The sequence below is a fragment of the Saccoglossus kowalevskii genome, chromosome 4 (genome assembly GCF_978046115.1).
Source record: "Saccoglossus kowalevskii chromosome 4, keSacKowa6.1, whole genome shotgun sequence".
Taxonomy (NCBI): domain Eukaryota; kingdom Metazoa; phylum Hemichordata; class Enteropneusta; family Harrimaniidae; genus Saccoglossus; species Saccoglossus kowalevskii.
The window spans coordinates 41,013,305-41,035,229 of record NC_140644.1 but is presented as its reverse complement, the minus strand read 5'-3'; the positions used below and the strand labels follow the sequence as shown (position 1 = coordinate 41,035,229).

The 21,925-nt window shown below is 35.0% G+C and overlaps 1 protein-coding gene and 1 long non-coding RNA gene across 2 annotated transcripts in view; one reads left to right on the top strand and one right to left on the bottom strand.

Moving 5' to 3' along the window:
• LOC100369030 (DNA repair protein RAD50.L-like) overlaps nt 1-21,925 on the bottom strand; it is a 103,182-nt gene that overhangs the window by 59,421 nt on the left and 21,836 nt on the right. The window contains exons 15-18 of the mRNA XM_085498127.1: nt 17,515-17,616; nt 16,146-16,215; nt 7,690-7,790; nt 7,184-7,288 (exon numbers count right to left, since the gene is read on the bottom strand). Of these exons, the coding sequence (XP_085354253.1) occupies nt 7,184-7,288; nt 7,690-7,790; nt 16,146-16,215; nt 17,515-17,616 (378 nt within the window). The remainder of the gene's footprint in view (nt 1-7,183; nt 7,289-7,689; nt 7,791-16,145; nt 16,216-17,514; nt 17,617-21,925) is intronic.
• LOC146747406 (uncharacterized) lies at nt 1,829-2,752 on the top strand. The gene is made up of 2 exons (XR_014929229.1): nt 1,829-2,086; nt 2,579-2,752. It is a non-coding gene; the product is annotated as an uncharacterized LOC146747406 (long non-coding RNA).

Below are 21,925 nucleotides of genomic sequence, written 5' to 3'. Positions count from 1 at the left end.
CGAAAACCAGATGTTTTTGAAATGCAAGATTGATATATTTAGAGTGAGCAGTCAGGTTGAGTTTACTAATATTCCAAAAAAATAGTCAAGTTTTTAAAATTGTCATCTGTGGTAAGTTCAGAAGTAAAATCAGACATATATGTAGAACCTGTCTGCTTAATAATGCTAACAAGACATGAAATGTCACAGTCCCCGTTATTTGATTATAAAGTTGTACAAGGAACATCTGCAAACAGGTGAATAAATATGTACTCTTTGTGGTTACAACTCATCATAAAGTGATTTCCGATGATCTAGTTTTGTACTGACAACTAAAAACTTCCACTGACCCATGTTCAGAATCTCAGAGTACACAAGTGCAACAAAACTATTTGTCATACATGTATACTTGCTCAAGAAACTGCATTCATAAATCTGAATGAACCTTGATGTACATGACTTCTTTGTTAATCAGGTCTTAGTATATTACCAGGACCTGGGTTTGTTTCAACATCACCACTAGGCATCAGAATCATTCTCATGTTGTCAAATACAATTTGTTATTAACACAGTAAAGTTTATTATTTAAAATGTATTCATTGTACATAGAACAACATCTGTTAATTTAAACCATTGTAAAAGCTATGTTTTCAGAGCAAGTACATGTAATAATTAAGAAAGCCAGTAGTGATAAAGGTTGGTCTGCTCGTAACCTTCAATGGAGAAGTAACAATAATTGTTTGAAGTCTTTTTAGTGCAGTAATATTATTGCATTTCAATCATTATTAATGGGTATAAAATATTGTAAACCATTTAATTTTCACTTCTAGATATATTCAGGATTTTGTGAAATTTGTGTACAACATTTCAATAAAGTCCCTGACACTCCATGTTGTAGGAACCCAGAAAAAATTGCCTTGCGAAATTGAAGCAGTTCACAGCACCACTGTAAAAAAAAAAAAAAAAAAAAAAAAGGTTAAAATGAGTATAGTCAAAGACATACACATGTGGGTTCATAAGACATATGTCCCAATCTGAGTGGTTCTTGGGATTAGTATCACCAGATTTTACTCTCCGTGATTCAATATCAGTCCTATGTATAACGCTGTGTTGATCAGGCGAACTAATTGACAATGGGCCCTACAGGTATCACTATGAAATCACAGTAGTTTTGTATTCTTCTAGCATTTCGACTATGGAAAAACATTTGTTTTTGAAAGTGGCCGAATTATTAGAAGAAAAACAGAAACTATTTTTTTAGTATGAATTCTAGTAACTGAAATGCAGGATTGAAAAAGAACAAGACAATACGCAGGATTGATAAAACCTTCAGCGAGCACTCCTGAAATTTCAGATCATTGGTACCATGTTTTTGGATACATTCAATGACCTAATACATAAAACCACATTTTTTATTGCTCAATCACTTGACCCTGTATGCCACAAGATTGCAAGCTTCTATCATAAAATTGGGTTATTTATTTGATGCAACGAAACATGCATTCACAGCAGACGGAAATTCGTTTGAGATATTACTGGATTTTTGTATTCAGTTTTCCATTTCAACCACAATCATCACTTAGTAAGCTGTGATCGCGCATTGGGATACTGACTGTGCATAAATGTGCAGTGTAGTGTCATCTCAGAAGACTGATTGTTTGAGAATATTTTGCACCATTACGCCATTTCAAATATTATATTAATTCACAGACAACAAAATAAAGATTTTCAATAACATACAAGTTTTCCCCAAGTTGATGATTGTATGGCAACAATCTGATTAAAATCTGATGTAGTGTACGGGCTTTAATTATTTTGGCTATAAACTTATTTTATTTTTTTATTTTTTTTATTAATGACCTTTTATTTTATTATTTTACTTTGATTTTGTGATTTTTTTTTTAATTCCGCCCTACCTACATCTGATCCGACGCCTATGTAACGAGATTTCAATGAGACCCACTATCGACGATTTTAGTCAACGAATCACAGACCTCCTTCTATAGCGCACATGATGACGTCACCGGGCGGAGTCGGGTGGCAAACACACTCAAATAAAATGGCGGATTATACTGACGTTAGCGACCGAGAATAACACGGCTTTTCGGTAAGTTTATCATTGTCAAATGCAACGAAAGTCATTTTTATGTTAAAATTGTGGCTCGAATGGTTCGACTTTAGATCGTTATTTTGCATAGTTATTCTGGGAGTGACGATTTTGTTTCCACCGTTTCGACCGAACACCAGTGTCTTTTTCCAGTCACCTGCCCTGGAGACGGGTGATGTTTTGTTGACGATCGGGCCAACATCGTCTACGGCATTGAAGCAGAGCTGTAAATATTCATCAAATTGTATCAACATTTTGTACATTATACAATAACTCTTTAGTAAAGTAATTGAGCTAATTTGGACTGGAATAAAATATTTTTTATTGGAACACAACGCAATTGATCAGGAAATATTTTTTGCTCCAATTTTCTGCGTCGATGCCGTGGGCCGGTGACCGTTATACAATTTAAAATCAGTTTGCATTGTTTACTATAGCTGTTTACAGTGTTCTAATCATTACGATTTACTTATTTTTTTGCTTCCATTCTAGATAATTATGCTCAGTGATGTAAAATTGAAGCGATGACTGAATGAACGAACCTTGGCTGGCGAAGATGTATCTGGAAGTGTACACATTTGTTGGAAGTGAAAAAAATATTCAATGTAATGACAAAAATTGTAAAATGCTGTGGAATTTCTTTTGCAAATAAAAATATACGAGCAATTTTCTATTAATGGTTTATTCAAGTGAGCAAAATATAATGTACAAAAAGATTGCCCATAGCGTGTCGCTACACTGAAAAGTAAGCAACCGACAGCCTGTATAAAAGGAGGGCTGTGATTGGCTGTTACTTACGCGAGATTTGAACGGGACTTACATAGGCGTAGGATCAGATGTAGGTAGGGCGGAATTAAAAAAAAAATCACAAAATCAAAATCAAAGTAAAATAATAAAATAAAAGGGCATTAATAACAAAAGTAATAAAAAATATAATTAAAATAAGTTTATAGCCAAAATAATTAAAGCCCGTACACTACATCAGATTTTAATCAGATTGGTATGGCAATTACATGGCTTCGCCAGTTTTACTTTGGAAGAAGTTGAAAACAGGTAACAGAAAGGGGCTACATGACTACATCTTTTTTTTTTAAATTTTAATCAAGCATGATTTCTTTAATTTTTTTTTTTTTTTTTACAAATGTCTATTTCAGGGCAACAGAAACAAAAACAATAAATGTGTAGGTAGGCATTTTAACAATTGCACAATTAATATTGGATGAAAACGTCATTATCGATATAAATCATAATCATAATTAAAAATAAGATCACATTTAATTTAGTCAGTTTTCATAATGAAATGCATAATAACATGTACTTATAAATTTGAATAAGGTTCAACAGCCTTTTCATTTAGTGCCAGTTTATACACCATAAAACCTCTGGTTTAGGTGTCACTCAGAGAAGAGTGAAAGGCTTTTGGTTCATAGGCATCGCAAAATGTTGGAATTGAATCCCCCCAAAAAATTTACATACTGTAACATGCATTATTTTTATTATAATCTTGTTGATAACGAAAAGTAAAGTATGTTTTAAAAGAAGTTTCGAATAAATACAAACACGAATACATTGCTTAGTGGTTAGTACCAGTAGCGAATGATCACGGTAGCACAATCTGGTCATTCTGTGTTTCGCAAGTGAATAACTTACTTGTTTTCGCAGTATTGCAATTGTTGATTATTATTCAGTAATGATTATAATAATGCACACAAATTTAATTCGTTAAATTTTTATAAATTGGAAGTAATATTCAACTTAGTTTCATCGTAAACAAATGATTTCAGTCGAATGTAAATGCGCGAAGCGATACGATATCCGCCATGTTCTCATTTACACGTGGCACATTTAAATATGTTAATGACGGTTCAGTGACCTCGTGGTGAACGCAACGCGGTAGTAGATTTACGGATGTTCTGGCAAGATCTTTATGCTTTGATTTTGACAGGGAAAACGGCATGATTTTTTTTTTAATCAAAAAATTAGTTGTTTTCAAAATATAAACTGAGCATTCAAAGAATAATTTAACATTGTTCGCAGAAATAACAGCTCATTGTCGAAACGAAGCTTACCCATTCGGGCTATTCACAATAGGTGTCAATGACTACGGTAAAATATAAATTAGACTTTTTTAGGCGCCAGGAGTGAATGAAATATCTAAAATATTTTTAAACAAGCAGCCTATCGGCTGAGATAGCTCCGCTGTTAGCAATGCACATTTCAATTAAAGAACTGAAGACATCATTAGAAAATGAACAATATGAATAGTATCAAAGCAATCGGACTTACAGTTTTTAACAAGAATTCGAAAATATCACTTTTTACCAAAAATTACAAAAATATTCACCAAAATAAATTAATTAGAGAATTGAAGATATCATCACAAAATGAACAAATCTGAGAGAGTTCCACATGTAGTACCTATATATGTAATATCAAAGCAATCGGACTTACAGTTTTCAACAAGAAGTCGAAAATATCACTTTTTACCAAAAATGGCAAAAATATTCACCAAAATTAGAGAACTGAAGATATCATCACAAAATGAACAAATCTGAGAAAGGTCTACATGTAGTATCTATATATGTAATATCAAAGCAATTGAACTATTGATTTTTAACAAGAAGTCGAAAATATCACTTTTTACCAAAAATTACAAAAATATTCACCAAAATTAGAGAATTGAAGATATCATCACAAAATGAACAAATCTGAGAAAGGTCCACGTGTAGTACCTATATATGTAATATCAAAGCAATTGAACTATTGATTTTTAACAAGAAGTCGAAAATATCACTTTTTACCAAAAATTACAAAAATATTCACCAAAATTAGAGAATTGAAGATATCATCACAAAATGAACAAATCTGAGAAAGATCCATGTGTAGTACCTATACATGTAATATCAAAGCAATCGGACTTGCGGTTTTTAACAAGAAGTCGAAAATATCACTTTTTACCAAAAATTACAAAAATATTCACCAAAATTAGAGAATTGAAGATATCATCACAAAATGAACAAATCTGAGAAAGGTCCACGTGTAGTACCTATATATGTAATATCAAAGCAATTGCACTTGCGGTTTTTAACAAGAAGTCGAAAATATCACTTTTTACCAAAAATGACAAAAATATTCACCAAAATTAGAGAATTGAAGATATCATCACGAAATGAACAAATCTGAGAGAGGTCCACATGTAGTACCTATATATGTAGTATCAAAGCAATTGGACTTGCGGTTTTTAACAAGAAGTCGAAAATATCACTTTTTACCAAAAATGCCAAAAATATTCACCAAAATTAGAGAATTGAAGATATCATCACGAAATGAACAAATCTGAGAGAGGTCCACATGTAGTACCTATATATGTAGTATCAAAGCAATTGGACTTGCGGTTTTCAACAAGAAGTCGAAAATATCACTTTTTACCAAAAATGACAAAAATATTCACCAAAATTAGAGAATTAAAGATATCATTACAAAATGAACAAATCTGAGAGAGGTCCACATGTAGTACCTATATATGTAATATCAAAGTAATTGCACTTGCGGTTTTTAACAAGAAGTCGAAAATATAACTTTTTACCAAAAATGACAAAAATATTCACCAAAATTAGAGAATTGAAGATATCAACATGAAATGAACAAACCTAAGAGAGGTCTACCCAAGGTACATATACACCAAGTATCAAAGCATTCAGGCTTGTAGTTTTCAAGAAGAAGTCGAAAAAGTAAAACATTAACACGGACGACGACGGACAATCACTCATATGATAAGCTCCGCTCGACAAAGTCGACAGCGGAGCTAAAAAACTAAAAAAAAAGACGAAAAAACGCCGGGTGATTTCATGGTCCGTTGCAGACTACTCGACCGAACGTCCATACACGTGTTGTCATTGCACATCGGCCATGTTGAATTGTACGAGATCGGCAAAATCTTCATTACAACTAACAGTTTAATGCTCACAACATAAAAATACAAATATAATCATATGCAACCTACTATTATATAATGAATAAGTTGATCGACACAGGGACATTCCCCCCCCCCTAAGCTAAAGACCGGATAACGATTTACTTGAAACTATGTCCCCATGAATTAATCGTTCGTGTACAATAATTTGACAGGGTATACAATTTACAAACTTCGTAGATTGGAGACAATTGTTTGCTTTTTTGGTTTTTCACAAGAATATAAAGCTGGCAAGTATCATAATATTCATGTCCGTACGTACGTCATGGAATGTACACCAATCGTACCCCAAAATACATTCAATTTTGTAGAAACTGGAGAACTTACCTTTGCAAACATGTCTCTTATGCCGCCTTCTTGAAGTTCTTGAAATCAAATAAGGTTACTAGTTCTTCTAGTAACTAGTGAATGAGACCACTGAGCCGAACAGAATACATGTATAAACAGTACTATAATAAATTGCACGCAATGGAGAAATCATGTGCTGTAGCGTTACTCACAGATCTAATCTACTGTAAAATATTTTTTTTCAGCTGGAATTATCATTCGCTGAAAAGACTTTTTCTGGCTGTTTTTTGTATTGAATTTATTTTTGACAAGTTTGACTGTAAAATATAGGAAAAAGGGAATATTCACTGGATTTTATTTTAACTGAAACATTTCTTCAGCGAAAATAGCAAAAAAATGTTGCAAGCAAAAATAAAGTATTTTACAGTAATTAATTTATTCTGAGCATGCGCAGACGTTCTGTCAATGTTGCCGGGAGAGCTAATTTTTGATAAAAATCGTGAAAAAGACCCACTTGGGATTTTCAGATCTGGAAAAAAAATTATGTGCATACTCGGAAGACACTTGTTCATCAACCTGCCAAGTTTCACTGATACCTGCTGTAGAATTTCTGAGAAAATGTTGGAGATGGAAAACGGACAAAACCTGAATTATAAAGTCCCCTTTTCAGGCTGCGCCTAAACGGGGACTAATGATTTATTAAACATATGCTACCTATTGGCTAAAACAATCTAGGGCCTTATTTCACCTAATTTTGCTGATCAAGTAATAATATACCTCATTGACAATCCAGACACTTAGGTTAGGGTACAAAGCACACATCAAATGATACTCACAATAGTGTCCTGTTTAATCTTTTCATTGTGTTCTAATTTTGTCTTGACATCACGTAAATCATCAATCTGTTTTTGAAATTCACTTTCTTTCTCGTCATAATGTTTCTGAAATAAAAACGGTTACATTTCATTAATGGCAGTTCAGCTCTTTTGATTCAATTTCGACTCTCTATATTTTGATACTGAGTAAAAGTATGATTCTTTTTGTTATGTAAAATCATAGACAATGACTGATAAATAGGTTAGCAGGGTTTAACTTAATCCAAACCATTTACCCAGAGTTATAGCAAAGACTAAAGAAAAGTATTTAACACCAACAAGGAAGGCATGAATTCAAAATCCTTTACTTAGCCAGTTGTAACACTATTAAGAAGGGGGTGCCTTATATAATGATTATACATCAAACAATGTCATGTGGGGAACCTAGAGAGTGAGAAATGTAACATGAGATGTTTTAGTTTTACTTGCTGATGAAAAATCAAAATTACAACATTACATAAACTCACTTTAGTGCTTTTAGTTTCTGCAACGTATTGCTCCAGTTGTTGTTTCAGATTACTCATAAACTCTTTGACCTGCCGAGTACTGTAGGGTAAATTACCAATTCCTGAAGTAGCAAAAAAAGTCGCCAATGATTCTCTCCGTTTACCTCTATAAGTTGGAGCCTATCATACAGTACAGTTCTCGCAAAAGCTTTGGCTTTTGTGACATCATTGTCGCCTACACATGGCTTCATTGTCGCCTCAGCATCGCATCATTGTGGGATCAGCTTCGCATCATTGAAAATTGAAGCTTATTTTGTGGCATCATCGTGGCCTCAGCTTCGCAGTCTCATGGCATCAACATGGCATCAGCTTCAAAGTATTGTGACATGAGTATGACCACAATATTTTCACATGGAAAGGCAGTAGAGAAAAACACATGTACAGAAGTTCGATATGTAATCGATTTGAAATTCAATAATAATATGACCAAGAGTAAAATGACATTTTAAAAAGATATCTTGTTTAATTATTTAATGTTGCGGGTATTGGGTACCAAAAACTTTGTGAAGTACATTGCAATCTGCAAGGTGACAAGTGTCATATTGACTGCAAGGAAAATCGTGATAAATTTAAATCACATGATACAATCGTCGCTCGGATGCAACACAATTTGCTGTACGAAATGAAACTGTTCTTGTTATAAAAGTACCCTTTTTCGGCTAATTTGCTGCTAAGAGAACAGATTCAGATTCCTCATTTTGGTGGTATTTTTCTGTGTTTCGTCCGTAGCAGAGTCCGATCCCATGCCCGGACTACTAATACATGCAAAACACACGTACGCCGCCTGGTGCGTCGGCATTGTCGCCTGCCATCTTGATACAAAGTTCCAAAACAAGTGCGTACATTTCTAACTATGATTGGATGGTTGTGGTGGCGTCGGTCTGGTAAAATTTTACATCCAATTTTCAACCTGAGCTGGATCTATGCGTACTTTAAAAGTATTCTCACAAAAAATATTTTCGAATAAAAACGAGCCACATGCCCTGTAAAAAATCAAATAGCACTTGGATTTGACTGAATAAAATAAAGCTAGCGATTGGTAAGACTGGTTAATAATATAACCCCTGATGCTCTTCAAATTTTTTTATTTTATTTCAAGGTGAGAAATGGATAATTGAAGTTCCATCGTTTTTAAGGTGACTGTTTCACCGCGACAACTCTACGCTGTGTTGTAGTTTCACAAGGTAAAATTAATTATTTGGTTTTACACCCCGCAAATTACATGACATGATCCCCATGAATTGCGATAAATAAATGCTGATTGTGTTGAATGACGGACGTCGGGACCATTTGGAGAAACCAACGGGGATCGATATTCCAAACCATGAAACAAATTATTGGGACACGGTCGGTAGACATTTCAAACAAATGAAACTTAACAAAAGACAAGATTTTTCCAGATATTTACGAACATACTGTCATACCAAATATATGCAAAATTGACACAGATGCAAAATACACAGAGATATTAGGTTTTAATTTAGCCTTAGAAATATTTTCTTTCACTCAGTCCATGCGTGGGACTTCTATTTAGCTTCATGGTCCTTCAGCTTGTCTTCTCCTTGGGGGAAATAACAATAATTATACAAATCGTAAACTCAACACAGTCAGGAAAAGAAACCTGGACAACCATGTCATACTCCTGTTGAAATACATTTTGTAGCAGTGCGTCACGTCAGAATATTGTTTGAAATAAAATAGTCAATCCCAGCCAAATCTAGGTCGAGAGGTTGGGCGAAATGAGTTCTGTACTTCTTTGTTTGATGAAGCGATGCTGAGGCCACAATGAAGCGAAGCGATAACCGCCTAACTTTTTAATGTCGCGACATTGATACGATGCTGAAGCCATAACAATGCCATAATGATGCGATGCTGAAGCGAAGGTGAAGCTGAAGTGAAGCCAAAGCTCTCGCGAGAACTGTACTGTATTTTGGCGGAGGTAATTGTAGCCTACATTATTAGGAAATGCCAATTCCTAATAAGGGATAGTGACAAATAATAATATTTCACAGACAGCTGTCAAAAAAAAGTTCAACTATAAACGTACCCTACATGTCTGTTTCCAACTGTACTGTCATTTGTGCACACTGCATTGGTACACTGAATGATATTATTATGGGATAGAATTTCCAAATAAGGCGTGTTCACAAATGATTTGTTACATTGTGCATTAATACACACATTATTTGGGTGTATTCATTGGAAGCTGAGCAGAGTGAGTTATCAAGGCATTAATACACATATTATAGGTGTATTCATTGGAAGCTGAGCAGAGTGAGTTATCAAGGCATTAATACACATATTATAGGTGTATTCATTGGAAGCTGAGCAGAGTGAGTTATCAAGGCATTAATACACATATTATTTACTAATAGGTGTATTCATTGGAAGCTGAGCAGAGTGAGTTATCAAGGCATTAATACACATATTATTTAGGTGTATTCATTGGAAGCTGAGCAGAGTGAGTTATCAAGGCATTAATACACATATTATAGGTGTATTCATTGGAAGCTGAGCAGAGTGAGTTATCAAGGCATTAATACACATATTATAGGTGTATTCATTGGAAGCTGAGCAGAGTGAGTTATCAAGGCATTAATACACATATTATTTACTAATAGGTGTATTCATTGGAAGCTGAGCAGAGTGAGTTATCAAGGCATTAATACACATATTATTTACTAATAGGTGTATTCATTGGAAGCTGAGCAGAGTGAGTTATCAAGGCATTAATACACATATTATTTGGGTGTATTCATTGGAAGCTGAGCAGAGTGAGTTATCAAGGCATTAATACACATATTATAGGTGTATTCATTGGAAGCTGAGCAGAGTGAGTTATCAAGGCATTAATACACATATTATTTAATTGGGTGTATTCATTGGAAGCTGAGCAGAGTGAGTTATCAAGGCATTAATACACATATTATTTACTAATAGGTGTATTCATTGGAAGCCGAGCAGAGTGAGTTATCAAGGCATTAATACACATATTATTTGGGTGTATTCATTGGAAGCTGAGCAGAGTGAGTTATCAAGGCATTAATACACATATTATAGGTGTATTCATTGGAAGCTGAGCAGAGTGAGTTATCAAGGCATTAATACACATATTATTTGGATGTATTCATTGGAAGCTGAGCAGAGTGAGTTATCAAGGCATTAATACACATATTATAGGTGTATTCATTGGAAGCTGAGCAGAGTGAGTTATCAAGGCATTAATACACATATTATTTAATTGGGTGTATTCATTGGAAGCTGAGCAGAGTGAGTTATCAAGGCATTAATACACATATTATAGGTGTATTCATTGGAAGCTGAGCAGAGTGAGTTATCAAGGCATTAATACACATATTATTTAATTGGGTGTATTCATTGGAAGCTGAGCAGAGTGAGTTATCAAGGCATTAATACACATATTATTTAGGTGTATTCATTGGAAGCTGAGCAGAGTGAGTTATCAAGGCATTAATACACATATTATTTGGGTGTATTCATTGGAAGCTGAGCAGAGTGAGTTATCAAGGCATTAATACACATATTTAATTGGGTGTATTCATTGGAAGCTGAGCAGAGTGAGTTATCAAGGCATTAATACACATATTATTTGGGTGTATTCATTGGAAGCTGAGCAGAGTGAGTTATCAAGGCATTAATACACATATTATTTGGGTGTATTCATTGGAAGCTGAGCAGAGTGTGTTATCAAGGCATTAATACACATATTTGGGTGTATTCATTGGAAGCTGAGCAGAGTGAGTTATCAAGGCATTAATACACATATCATTTAGGTGTATTCATTGGAAGCTGAGCAGAGTGAGTTATCAAGGCATTAATACACATATTATTTAGGTGTATTCATTGGAAGCTGAGCAGAGTGAGTTATCAAGGCATTAATACACATATTATTTAGGCGTATTCATTGGAAGCTGAGCAGAGTGAGTTATCAAGGCATTAATACACATATTATAGGTGTATTCATTGGAAGCTGAGCAGAGTGAGTTATCAAGGCATTAATACACATATTATTTAGGTGTATTCGTTGGAAGCTAAGCAGAGTGAGTTATCAAGGCATTAATACACATATTATGTGGGTGTATTCATTGGAAGCTGAGCAAAGTGAGTTATCAAGGCATTAATACACATATTATAGGTGTATTCATTGGAAGCTGAGCAGAGTGAGTTATCAAGGCATTAATACACATATTATTTGGGTGTATTCATTGGAAGCTGAGCAGAGTGAGTTATCAAGGCATTAATACACATATTATAGGTGTATTCATTGGAAGCTGAGCAGAGTGAGTTATCAAGGCATTAATACACATATTATAGGTGTATTCATTGGAAGCTGAGCAGAGTGAGTTATCAAGGCATTAATACACATATTATTTAGGTGTATTTATTGGAAGCTGAGCAGAGTGAGTTATCAAGGCATTCATACACATATTATTTAATTGGGTGTATTCATTGGAAGCTGAGCAGAGTGAGTTATCAAGGCATTAATACACATATTATTTAGGTGTATTCATTGGAAGCTGAGCAGAGTGAGTTATCAAGGCATTAATACACATATTATTTAGGTGTATTCATTGGAAGCTGAGCAGAGTGAGTTATCAAGGCATTAATACACATTATTTAGGCGTATTCATTGGAAGCTGAGCAGAGTGAGTTATCAAGGCATTAATACACATATTATAGGTGTATTCATTGGAAGCTGAGCAGAGTGAGTTATCAAGGCATTAATACACATTATTTAGGTGTATTCATTGGAAGCTGAGCAGAGTGAGTTATCAAGGCATTAATACACATATTATAGGTGTATTCATTGGAAGCTGAGCAGAGTGAGTTATCAAGGCATTAAATTTTATACACATATTATTTAGGTGTATTCATTGGAAGCTGAGCAGAGTGAGTTATCAAGGCATTAATACACATATTATTTAGGTGTATTCATTGGAAGCTGAGCAGAGTGAGTTATCAAGGCATTAATACACATATTATAGGTGTATTCATTGGAAGCTGAGCAGAGTGAGTTATCAAGGCATTAATACACATATTATTTAATTGGGTGTATTCATTGGAAGCTGAGCAGAGTGAGTTATCAAGGCATTAATACACATATTATAGGTGTATTCATTGGAAGCTGAGCAGAGTGAGTTATCAAGGCATTAATACACATATTATTTAATTGGGTGTATTCATTGGAAGCTGAGCAGAGTGAGTTATCAAGGCATTAATACACATATTATTTAGGTGTATTCATTGGAAGCTGAGCAGAGTGAGTTATCAAGGCATTAATACACATATTATTTGGGTGTATTCATTGGAAGCTGAGCAGAGTGAGTTATCAAGGCATTAATACACATATTTAATTGGGTGTATTCATTGGAAGCTGAGCAGAGTGAGTTATCAAGGCATTAATACACATATTATTTGGGTGTATTCATTGGAAGCTGAGCAGAGTGAGTTATCAAGGCATTAATACACATATTATTTGGGTGTATTCATTGGAAGCTGAGCAGAGTGTGTTATCAAGGCATTAATACACATATTTGGGTGTATTCATTGGAAGCTGAGCAGAGTGAGTTATCAAGGCATTAATACACATATCATTTAGGTGTATTCATTGGAAGCTGAGCAGAGTGAGTTATCAAGGCATTAATACACATATTATTTGGGTGTATTCATTGGAAGCTGAGCAGAGTGAGTTATCAAGGCATTAATACACATATTATTTAGGTGTATTCATTGGAAGCTGAGCAGAGTGAGTTATCAAGGCATTAATACACATTATTTAGGTGTATTCATTGGAAGCTGAGCAGAGTGAGTTATCAAGGCATTAATACACATATTATAGGTGTATTCATTGGAAGCTGAGCAGAGTGAGTTATCAAGGCATTAATACACATATTATTTAATTGGGTGTATTCATTGGAAGCTGAGCAGAGTGAGTTATCAAGGCATTAATACACATATTATTTGGGTGTATTCATTGGAAGCTGAGCAGAGTGTGTTATCAAGGCATTAATACACATATTATTTAGGTGTATTCATTGGAAGCTGAGCAGAGTGAGTTATCAAGGCATTAATACACATATTATTTAGGTGTATTCATTGGAAGCTGAGCAGAGTGAGTTATCAAGGCATTAATACACATATTATAGGTGTATTCATTGGAAGCTGAGCAGAGTGAGTTATCAAGGCATTAATACACATATTATTTAATTGGGTGTATTCATTGGAAGCTGAGCAGAGTGAGTTATCAAGGCATTAATACACATATTATTTAGGTGTATTCATTGGAAGCTGAGCAGAGTGAGTTATCAAGGCATTAATACACATATTATTTGGGTGTATTCATTGGAAGCTGAGCAGAGTGAGTTATCAAGGCATTAATACACATATTTAATTGGGTGTATTCATTGGAAGCTGAGCAGAGTGAGTTATCAAGGCATTAATACACATATTATTTGGGTGTATTCATTGGAAGCTGAGCAGAGTGAGTTATCAAGGCATTAATACACATATTATTTAGGTGTATTCATTGGAAGCTGAGCAGAGTGAGTTATCAAGGCATTAATACACATATTATTTGGGTGTATTCATTGGAAGCTGAGCAGAGTGTGTTATCAAGGCATTAATACACATATTATTTGGGTGTATTCATTGGAAGCTGAGCAGAGTGAGTTATCAAGGCATTAATACACATTATTTGGGTGTATTCATTGGAAGCTGAGCAGAGTGAGTTATCAAGGCATTAATACACATATTATTTAATTGGGTGTATTCATTGGAAGCTGAGCAGAGTGAGTTATCAAGGCATTAATACACATATTATAGGTGTATTCATTGGAAGGTGAGCAGAGTGAGTTATCAAGGCATTAATACACATTATTTAGGTGTATTCATTGGAAGCTGAGCAGAGTGAGTTATCAAGGCATTAATACACATATTATAGGTGTATTCATTGGAAGCTGAGCAGAGTGAGTTATCAAGGCATTAATACACATATTATTTAGGTGTATTCATTGGAAGCTGAGCAGAGTGAGTTATCAAGGCATTAATACACATATTATTTGGGTGTATTCATTGGAAGCTGAGCAGAGTGAGTTATCAAGGCATTAATACACATATTATTTAGGTGTATTCATTGGAAGCTGAGCAGAGTGAGTTATCAAGGCATTAATACACATATTATTTGGGTGTATTCATTGGAAGCTGAGCAGAGTGAGTTATCAAGGCATTAATACACATATTATTTGGGTGTATTCATTGGAAGCTGAGCAGAGTGAGTTATCAAGGCATTAATACACATATTATTTGGGTGTATTCATTGGAAGCTGAGCAGAGTGAGTTATCAAGGCATTAATACACATATTATAGGTGTATTCATTGGAAGCTGAGCAGAGTGAGTTATCAAGGCATTAATACACATATTATTTAGGTGTATTCATTGGAAGCTGAGCAGAGTGAGTTATCAAGGCATTAATACACATATTATTTGGGTGTATTCATTGGAAGCTGAGCAGAGTGAGTTATCAAGGCATTAATACACATATTATTTAGGTGTATTCATTGGAAGCTGAGCAGAGTGAGTTATCAAGGCATTAATACACATATTATTTGGGTGTATTCATTGGAAGCTGAGCAGAGTGAGTTATCAAGGCATTAATACACATATTATTTGGGTGTATTCATTGGAAGCTGAGCAGAGTGAGTTATCAAGGCATTAATACACATATTATTTGGGTGTATTCATTGGAAGCTGAGCAGAGTGAGTTATCAAGGCATTAATACACATATTATTTGGGTGTATTCATTGGAAGCTGAGCAGAGTGAGTTATCAAGTTTAGTTTGTATAAAACCAATCTGCACATGTCAGCATTCAATAAATGGCTGTCAAATCTAAAAGCTAAATGATGTGCACCAAATCTTATATTGTCTAATATATGTACATAGTTAGAATGATAACTGCTTCTGGAATGCCATAAATGTTTGATTTTGATGATTTTTTTTGCACAAAAATGGTCACTATTTGGTCATCTTGAATTAAATCTTGAAATGAATACATCATTCCAAAATGTACATATGTGTGAATTTTAATGTAGACCAGACCAGACATGGCCGAGATAGACGATGGGGTCGCATGGATGCACAGAGGTCAATCAATTAATCCCCCATTTTAGACCTTGCCCAAACAGGGACTAATAAAATTATCCTAGAATGGCACAAAGTACAGCACACTTTGTTCAGAAAACATATTAATCCTATACAGTATACCTTACTCCAAATCTGACACTCATATATCTATTGTTTCAAAAGAAATTAATACAATTTGCTGCAGATCAATCTCTCATAATATGATTGGTACCCATTGATCTAAGAAAGCCAATAAAGTGATCAAACTGACTTACCTTCAAAACCAAACTCTTCTGCAACTAATTGCATCAATGAGTCACGTTTGTTTACACTTTGTTGATGATGCTGCAAGAACAAACAAACGTTGCATGGTGTCAATAAGTTTTACATTTTGTCAAACCCTAAATGTGGTCCAATTTCAATCACCACTTTATTGGATAAATCAAAGAAAGCTTAGAAAGAACTCCAGTGTGCTGTGAGTATTGAAGACACATTACAAATTAATTAAAAATTATTTGTACTTGAGATATTGATGGAATAGCTGAAAACTAATTATGTAAATCAGGTAACTGATATGAACAGATTTGAGTGTAAAACTAATAAGGCCTGCGTAATGTAATCTATGTATCAAGTTTCATTGAAATGTAATTAGAACAAAAAAACTATGAATTATTATTAGAGAATTAATATGAACAAATTTCAACCCAAAATTAATCGGGCCTGTTTATTGTTCTAGAGCATTTATGTACAAAATTTTATTCAAATGTGATGATCAGTAATTGAGATATCAGTGTTAATTAATTATTTTAATTAGGTGATTAATAAGCATAAATATTTACCAAAAACTAATTGGGTCTCTGCATAGTCCTAGGTTTATTGAAATGTGATGATTAGTACTTGAGATATCAGTGGAAAAGCCAAAAATTGATTAATCATTATGCAAATTAGGTAATTAATATTGCACATATTTTTACCCAAAACTAATCAAATCTGTGCATTAGTTCAGAGCATCTATATGCCAAGTTTCATCAAAATCCAATGTATGGTTCTTGAGATATCAGCAGGACAGACACACACACACACACACACACACACACACACACACACACACACACCACACACACACACACAGACACACTAACTGCAAAGACTTCCTCTTTGTGCTTTGCACACAGGAGTCAAAAATGAAGAGGTCAATTGAGACTCATAGAAAAGTGACCTGTCATCTGTTGATTTACATAATTCTGACTTTATAATAAAATTACTGGCTTTTTTTTCTTCAAAAATTACAAAAATATTCACTATTCTGAAAGAGGCGTACGCAAGTTTATTTCATGTACCAAAGCAATCAGGCGAGTAGTTTTCAAGTTTTCAAGAAGTCAAAATAGCACTTTTTACCAAATAGGAGATATTTTCTCAACGAAATATTATGATAAGGCACCTACACACCAACCATGAAAGTAATTTGAATAGCGCCATTTTTCAAGAAGATGTCTCATTTATGAAAAGTTGACACTGTACGCCGACAAAATAATAAGTTATACCACAATCTGCAGAGCTACAAAGTTACAGTATACATACAATAAGATGACACACTGTTCCAGTTTACCCTATTCCATTAATAACTCAGTAATACCCACAAACCTTAGCTTCTTGTTCCAGTTTACCCTGTTCCATTAATAACTTTGTTTGTTCATCATTGCATTCTTGTATTTCTCTGTACAGAAAATCTAATTCTTTCTGAGCCTGAATAAAAACATAACACAACTTACAACCTTACACATTGAAAATCTAAATAACAAATAGACAGATGAATACAAACTATGGATAAACTCGCTACCAGGTACAATCTATTCTTTGCATGGCAAGAGTGTGTACAAAAAAACACAATAATATATATAAAACATTTTGTAGGAAAAAAGATAATTAACACTTCTGGCCAAAAATAGACAAGAACAATAAATTCATCATAATTTTTTTTTATTAATATTCATGTTCTAATAATACTACATGTCCTATAATAATCTCAATGTTTTTTATAGAATAATATAAAAATGTCTATATATAAGCATAATTAAAAAAAAATGTCCCTTATGAAATAACATATGATGAATCGTATAAAAGTTTAAAAAAATAATAGTACAGCAATATATCTAAACAAAATTTGGCAAAAAAAAACCTAGCCAATGCAAGTTTGAACAAAATCCATCCATAAATGCTTGATATTTGATGATTTTTTAGCACAAATATGGCCGCCATTTGGCCATTTTGAATCAGAAGGAGAAACAAATTGAGAAGCATATGCATAATATTATGTATGTGTGAAGTTTGAATGTAATTGGTTCATACATGTCTAAGATACAGGTCCTGATGCACACACAAACAAACACAAGCACGGACGCACAGAGGTCAATTCATAAGTTGGACTGGGTTCGAACGGGGACTAATAAATGTTCTGGAATAATAGGCAATATCAGTCAGATTAAAGAGACTGTACTTGCCATTTTATTTATACTGAACTAATCTAATTGGCAGATCTTTGAGAGCATATTACTATCATTTGGTTCTCATTATCAGCTGCATAAAAGTCTAACCATTTCTATGTAAGCTAAATCTTACCCCATATCTTGAAAATTGCACATGCTAATTACATCAAAATGGAACTCAGTTGACATTTCATAGTGATTGATATGATTTCCAAATTTGAAGATGATCAGATAAAATTGTTTATTTATTGTAACCACAAGAAGGATATGCCACATTGAGGGTCTATGAACACTGTCAAAAGCAGCCTTGAAATCTACAAATACGGCAAGTGCTGGCAGTTGGTATTCTAAGCACAACCGGATAGAGAATATCATGTCCACACAGCCTCTACCACTTCCGAAGCCTCCCTGGTTTTCATGAAGTTTTTTCTCTAGCGGGTCTTGTATCCTGTTCAGGAGGATTTTCTCAAAAACTTTGCCTGGTACAGAGAGTAGGGAGATACCTCTGTAGTTGCTATACTGAGTCATATCTATCTTCTTGTAGATAGTACAGATAAGGCTCTTGGTCCAGTCCTCTGGGATGTCTTCTTCATTCCATATCCTGGTTATAAGCTGGTGGAGCTGGGTTACCAGAATATCTGGTCCGTGCTGAAGGAGCTCAGCCGGTATCCCATCTGGTCCTGACGCCTTGTACTTCTGCAGCTGATCTACAGCCTTCTGGACTTCTCCGATTGTTGGGGGGTCAAGGGAGACCTGCAGTTCCTCTCCTCCATACAGTGGAGTCCTCTGTTCGGACGATTTAGCAGCTCCTTGAAATAGCTTGCCCATCTTTCTTTTACTTCATCCTTTTCAGGAAGAGAAGTACCATCTGCAGCCTTGATGGTGGGTGCTGACTGGTTTCTCTTCCCTGATACCTTCTTAACAAGTTGGAACAGTTCCCTGGTATTGCCTTGATCTGCAGCATGTTCCATTTTCCTCCCCATATCATCCAACCACTTCTATTCATCCTTCTTGGCACTCTGTTTGGCTTACCTATGGGGTACCAGACAAGTACATACGGCAATCCAATGTGTGTACAGGGGGACTGCCAGGCATCTGTCATTGTAGATGGTCAGCAAACAGACTGGTTCAAGATTGAGACAGGAGAAAGACAGGGATGTGTGTAGTCACTCCTGCTCTTTGGTGTTTTCATTTACTTTGTCCTTCGACAGGCATGTGACAACAACCAGGCAGGTATCTACCTGAGACGGCGCACACAAACACTCAGAGGAATCCAACCTGGATGGTATCTTTCTGACTTGGATTTTGCGGATGATGTAGCCTTGCTCGAATCCAAGTCTGCAAGTGGCAACAGATCTCAACAGAGGTTGGCCTGACCATCTCATGCCCCAAATTGGGGATTGGAGGTGTGGACCCAGTGATTACGCTGGGGGATACTCCTGTCGAGGCTGTGGACAGTTTTAAGTACCTGGGTTCTTATGCCAGAGTTGGCTTAATTAATGATTTAGTAAATGAAGAAATGGATGCAGTACTGTTGATTATGCAATCACAACTACTTTTATTTTTGAAAATGTTCAGTATTTCAAAGTGCATGACCTAACCAGCATCTCAGACCACTGCCCCATATCACTGTCTCTGTCTTTTAAAATTGATGTAAACAATATTAACATAACAAGCAGCCTATCGGCTGAGATAGCTCCGCTGTTAGCAATGCACATTTCAATTAAAGAACTGAAGACATCATTAGAAAATAAACAATATGAATAGTATCAAAGGAATCGGACTTACAGTTTTCAACAAGAAGTCGAAAATATCACTTTTTACCAAAAATGACAAAAATATTCACCAAAATTAGAGAATTAAAGATATCATTACAAAATGAACAAATCTGAGAGAGGTCCACTTGTAGTACCTATATATGTAATATCAAAGCAATTACACTTGCGGTTTTTAACAAGAAGTCGAAAATATCACTTTTTACCAAAAATGACAAAAATATTCACCAAAATTAGAGAATTAAAGATATCATTACAAAATGAACAAATCTGAGAGAGGTCCACATGTAGTACCTATATATGTAATATCAAAGCAATTGCACTTGCGGTTTTTAACAAGAAGTCGAAAATATCACTTTTTACCAAAAATGCCAAAAATATTCACCAAAATTAGAGAATTGAAGATATCATCACGAAATGAACAAATCTGAGAGAGGTCCACATGTAGTACCTATATATGTAGTATCAAAGCGATTGGACTTGCGGTTTTTAACAAGAAGTCGAAAATATCACTTTTGACCAAAAATGACAAAAATATTCACCAAAATTAGAGAATTAAAGATATCATTACAAAATGAACAAATCTGAGAGAGGTCCACATGTAGTACCTATATATGTAATATCAAAGCAATTGCACTTGCGGTTTTTAACAAGAAGTCGAAAATATCACTTTTTACCAAAAATGACAAAAATATTCACCAAAATTAGAGAATTGAAGATATCAACATGAAATGAACAAACCTAAGAGAGGTCTACCCAAGGTACATATACACCAAGTATCAAAGCATTCAGGCTTGTAGTTTTCAAGAAGAAGTCGAAAAAGTACAACATTGACACGGACGACGACGGACGACACCGGACGACGATGGACAATCACTCATATGATAAGCTCCGCTCGACAAAGTCGACAGCGGAGCTAAAAAAACGCAAAGTCAAAATGGACATGAAACCACTACCAGCCAAATACATCTGGGACAGTGAAGCAAAACTAAATTTTAGGCAACTTCTTGAAATTGCTAAAGAAAATGAAATTAGCGACATTCAAACAATTGTGATGTTGTTGTTACAGAATTTAGAGCTTTGCTGTCATCAGTCGCGGACAAAACTGTCAAAAAAATAACACCCAAAATTAGAAAAAAGAAAAAAAGAGAAACCAAATTATGGTTTGATAGAGAGTGCTGGGAAATTCGAAATGAACTTAAAACTGCTTGCAAATTGTTTCAGCAATATCCTCTTGATCGGTTCACCAGGGGAAAATACTTTGTTACAATGCTGTGATAATCACCAAACTACTGTACGGAGCAGAGACATGGACTACCACCCTCAGGGAAGAACACGAGCTGGATGCCTTTGACAATCAGTGCCTCAGAAGGATCCTGGGAGTACGATGGTTCCATCGAGAACGGAATTCAGCCATCAGGGAGAGAACTCAACAGCCACCAGTCTCCCTACGGTTGTGGCAAAGGCCACTCCGATGGTTCGGACATGTATGTCGTATGGGGCCAGAGAGCCAACCTAGGGCCCTGATAGATTGGAATCCAGAGGATGTAGGCGGTCGGCGGAAGAGAGGAAGGCACCCGACAAGATGGAAAGAGGCAGTTGAGAGAGATGCGAGGTCAGCTGGAGTTACTGGTGCAGTGTTCTCCCCAGGAATTTAAACCACTGTGGCGGACTAATTTGCATATGATTTGCATATCATTTACATAATAATAGAGATTGACCAAAGCTCATTTACACCCACATAACAAACAACATAAATTTTCAAAAACAATGTGGCACATATGTATTTGCTTC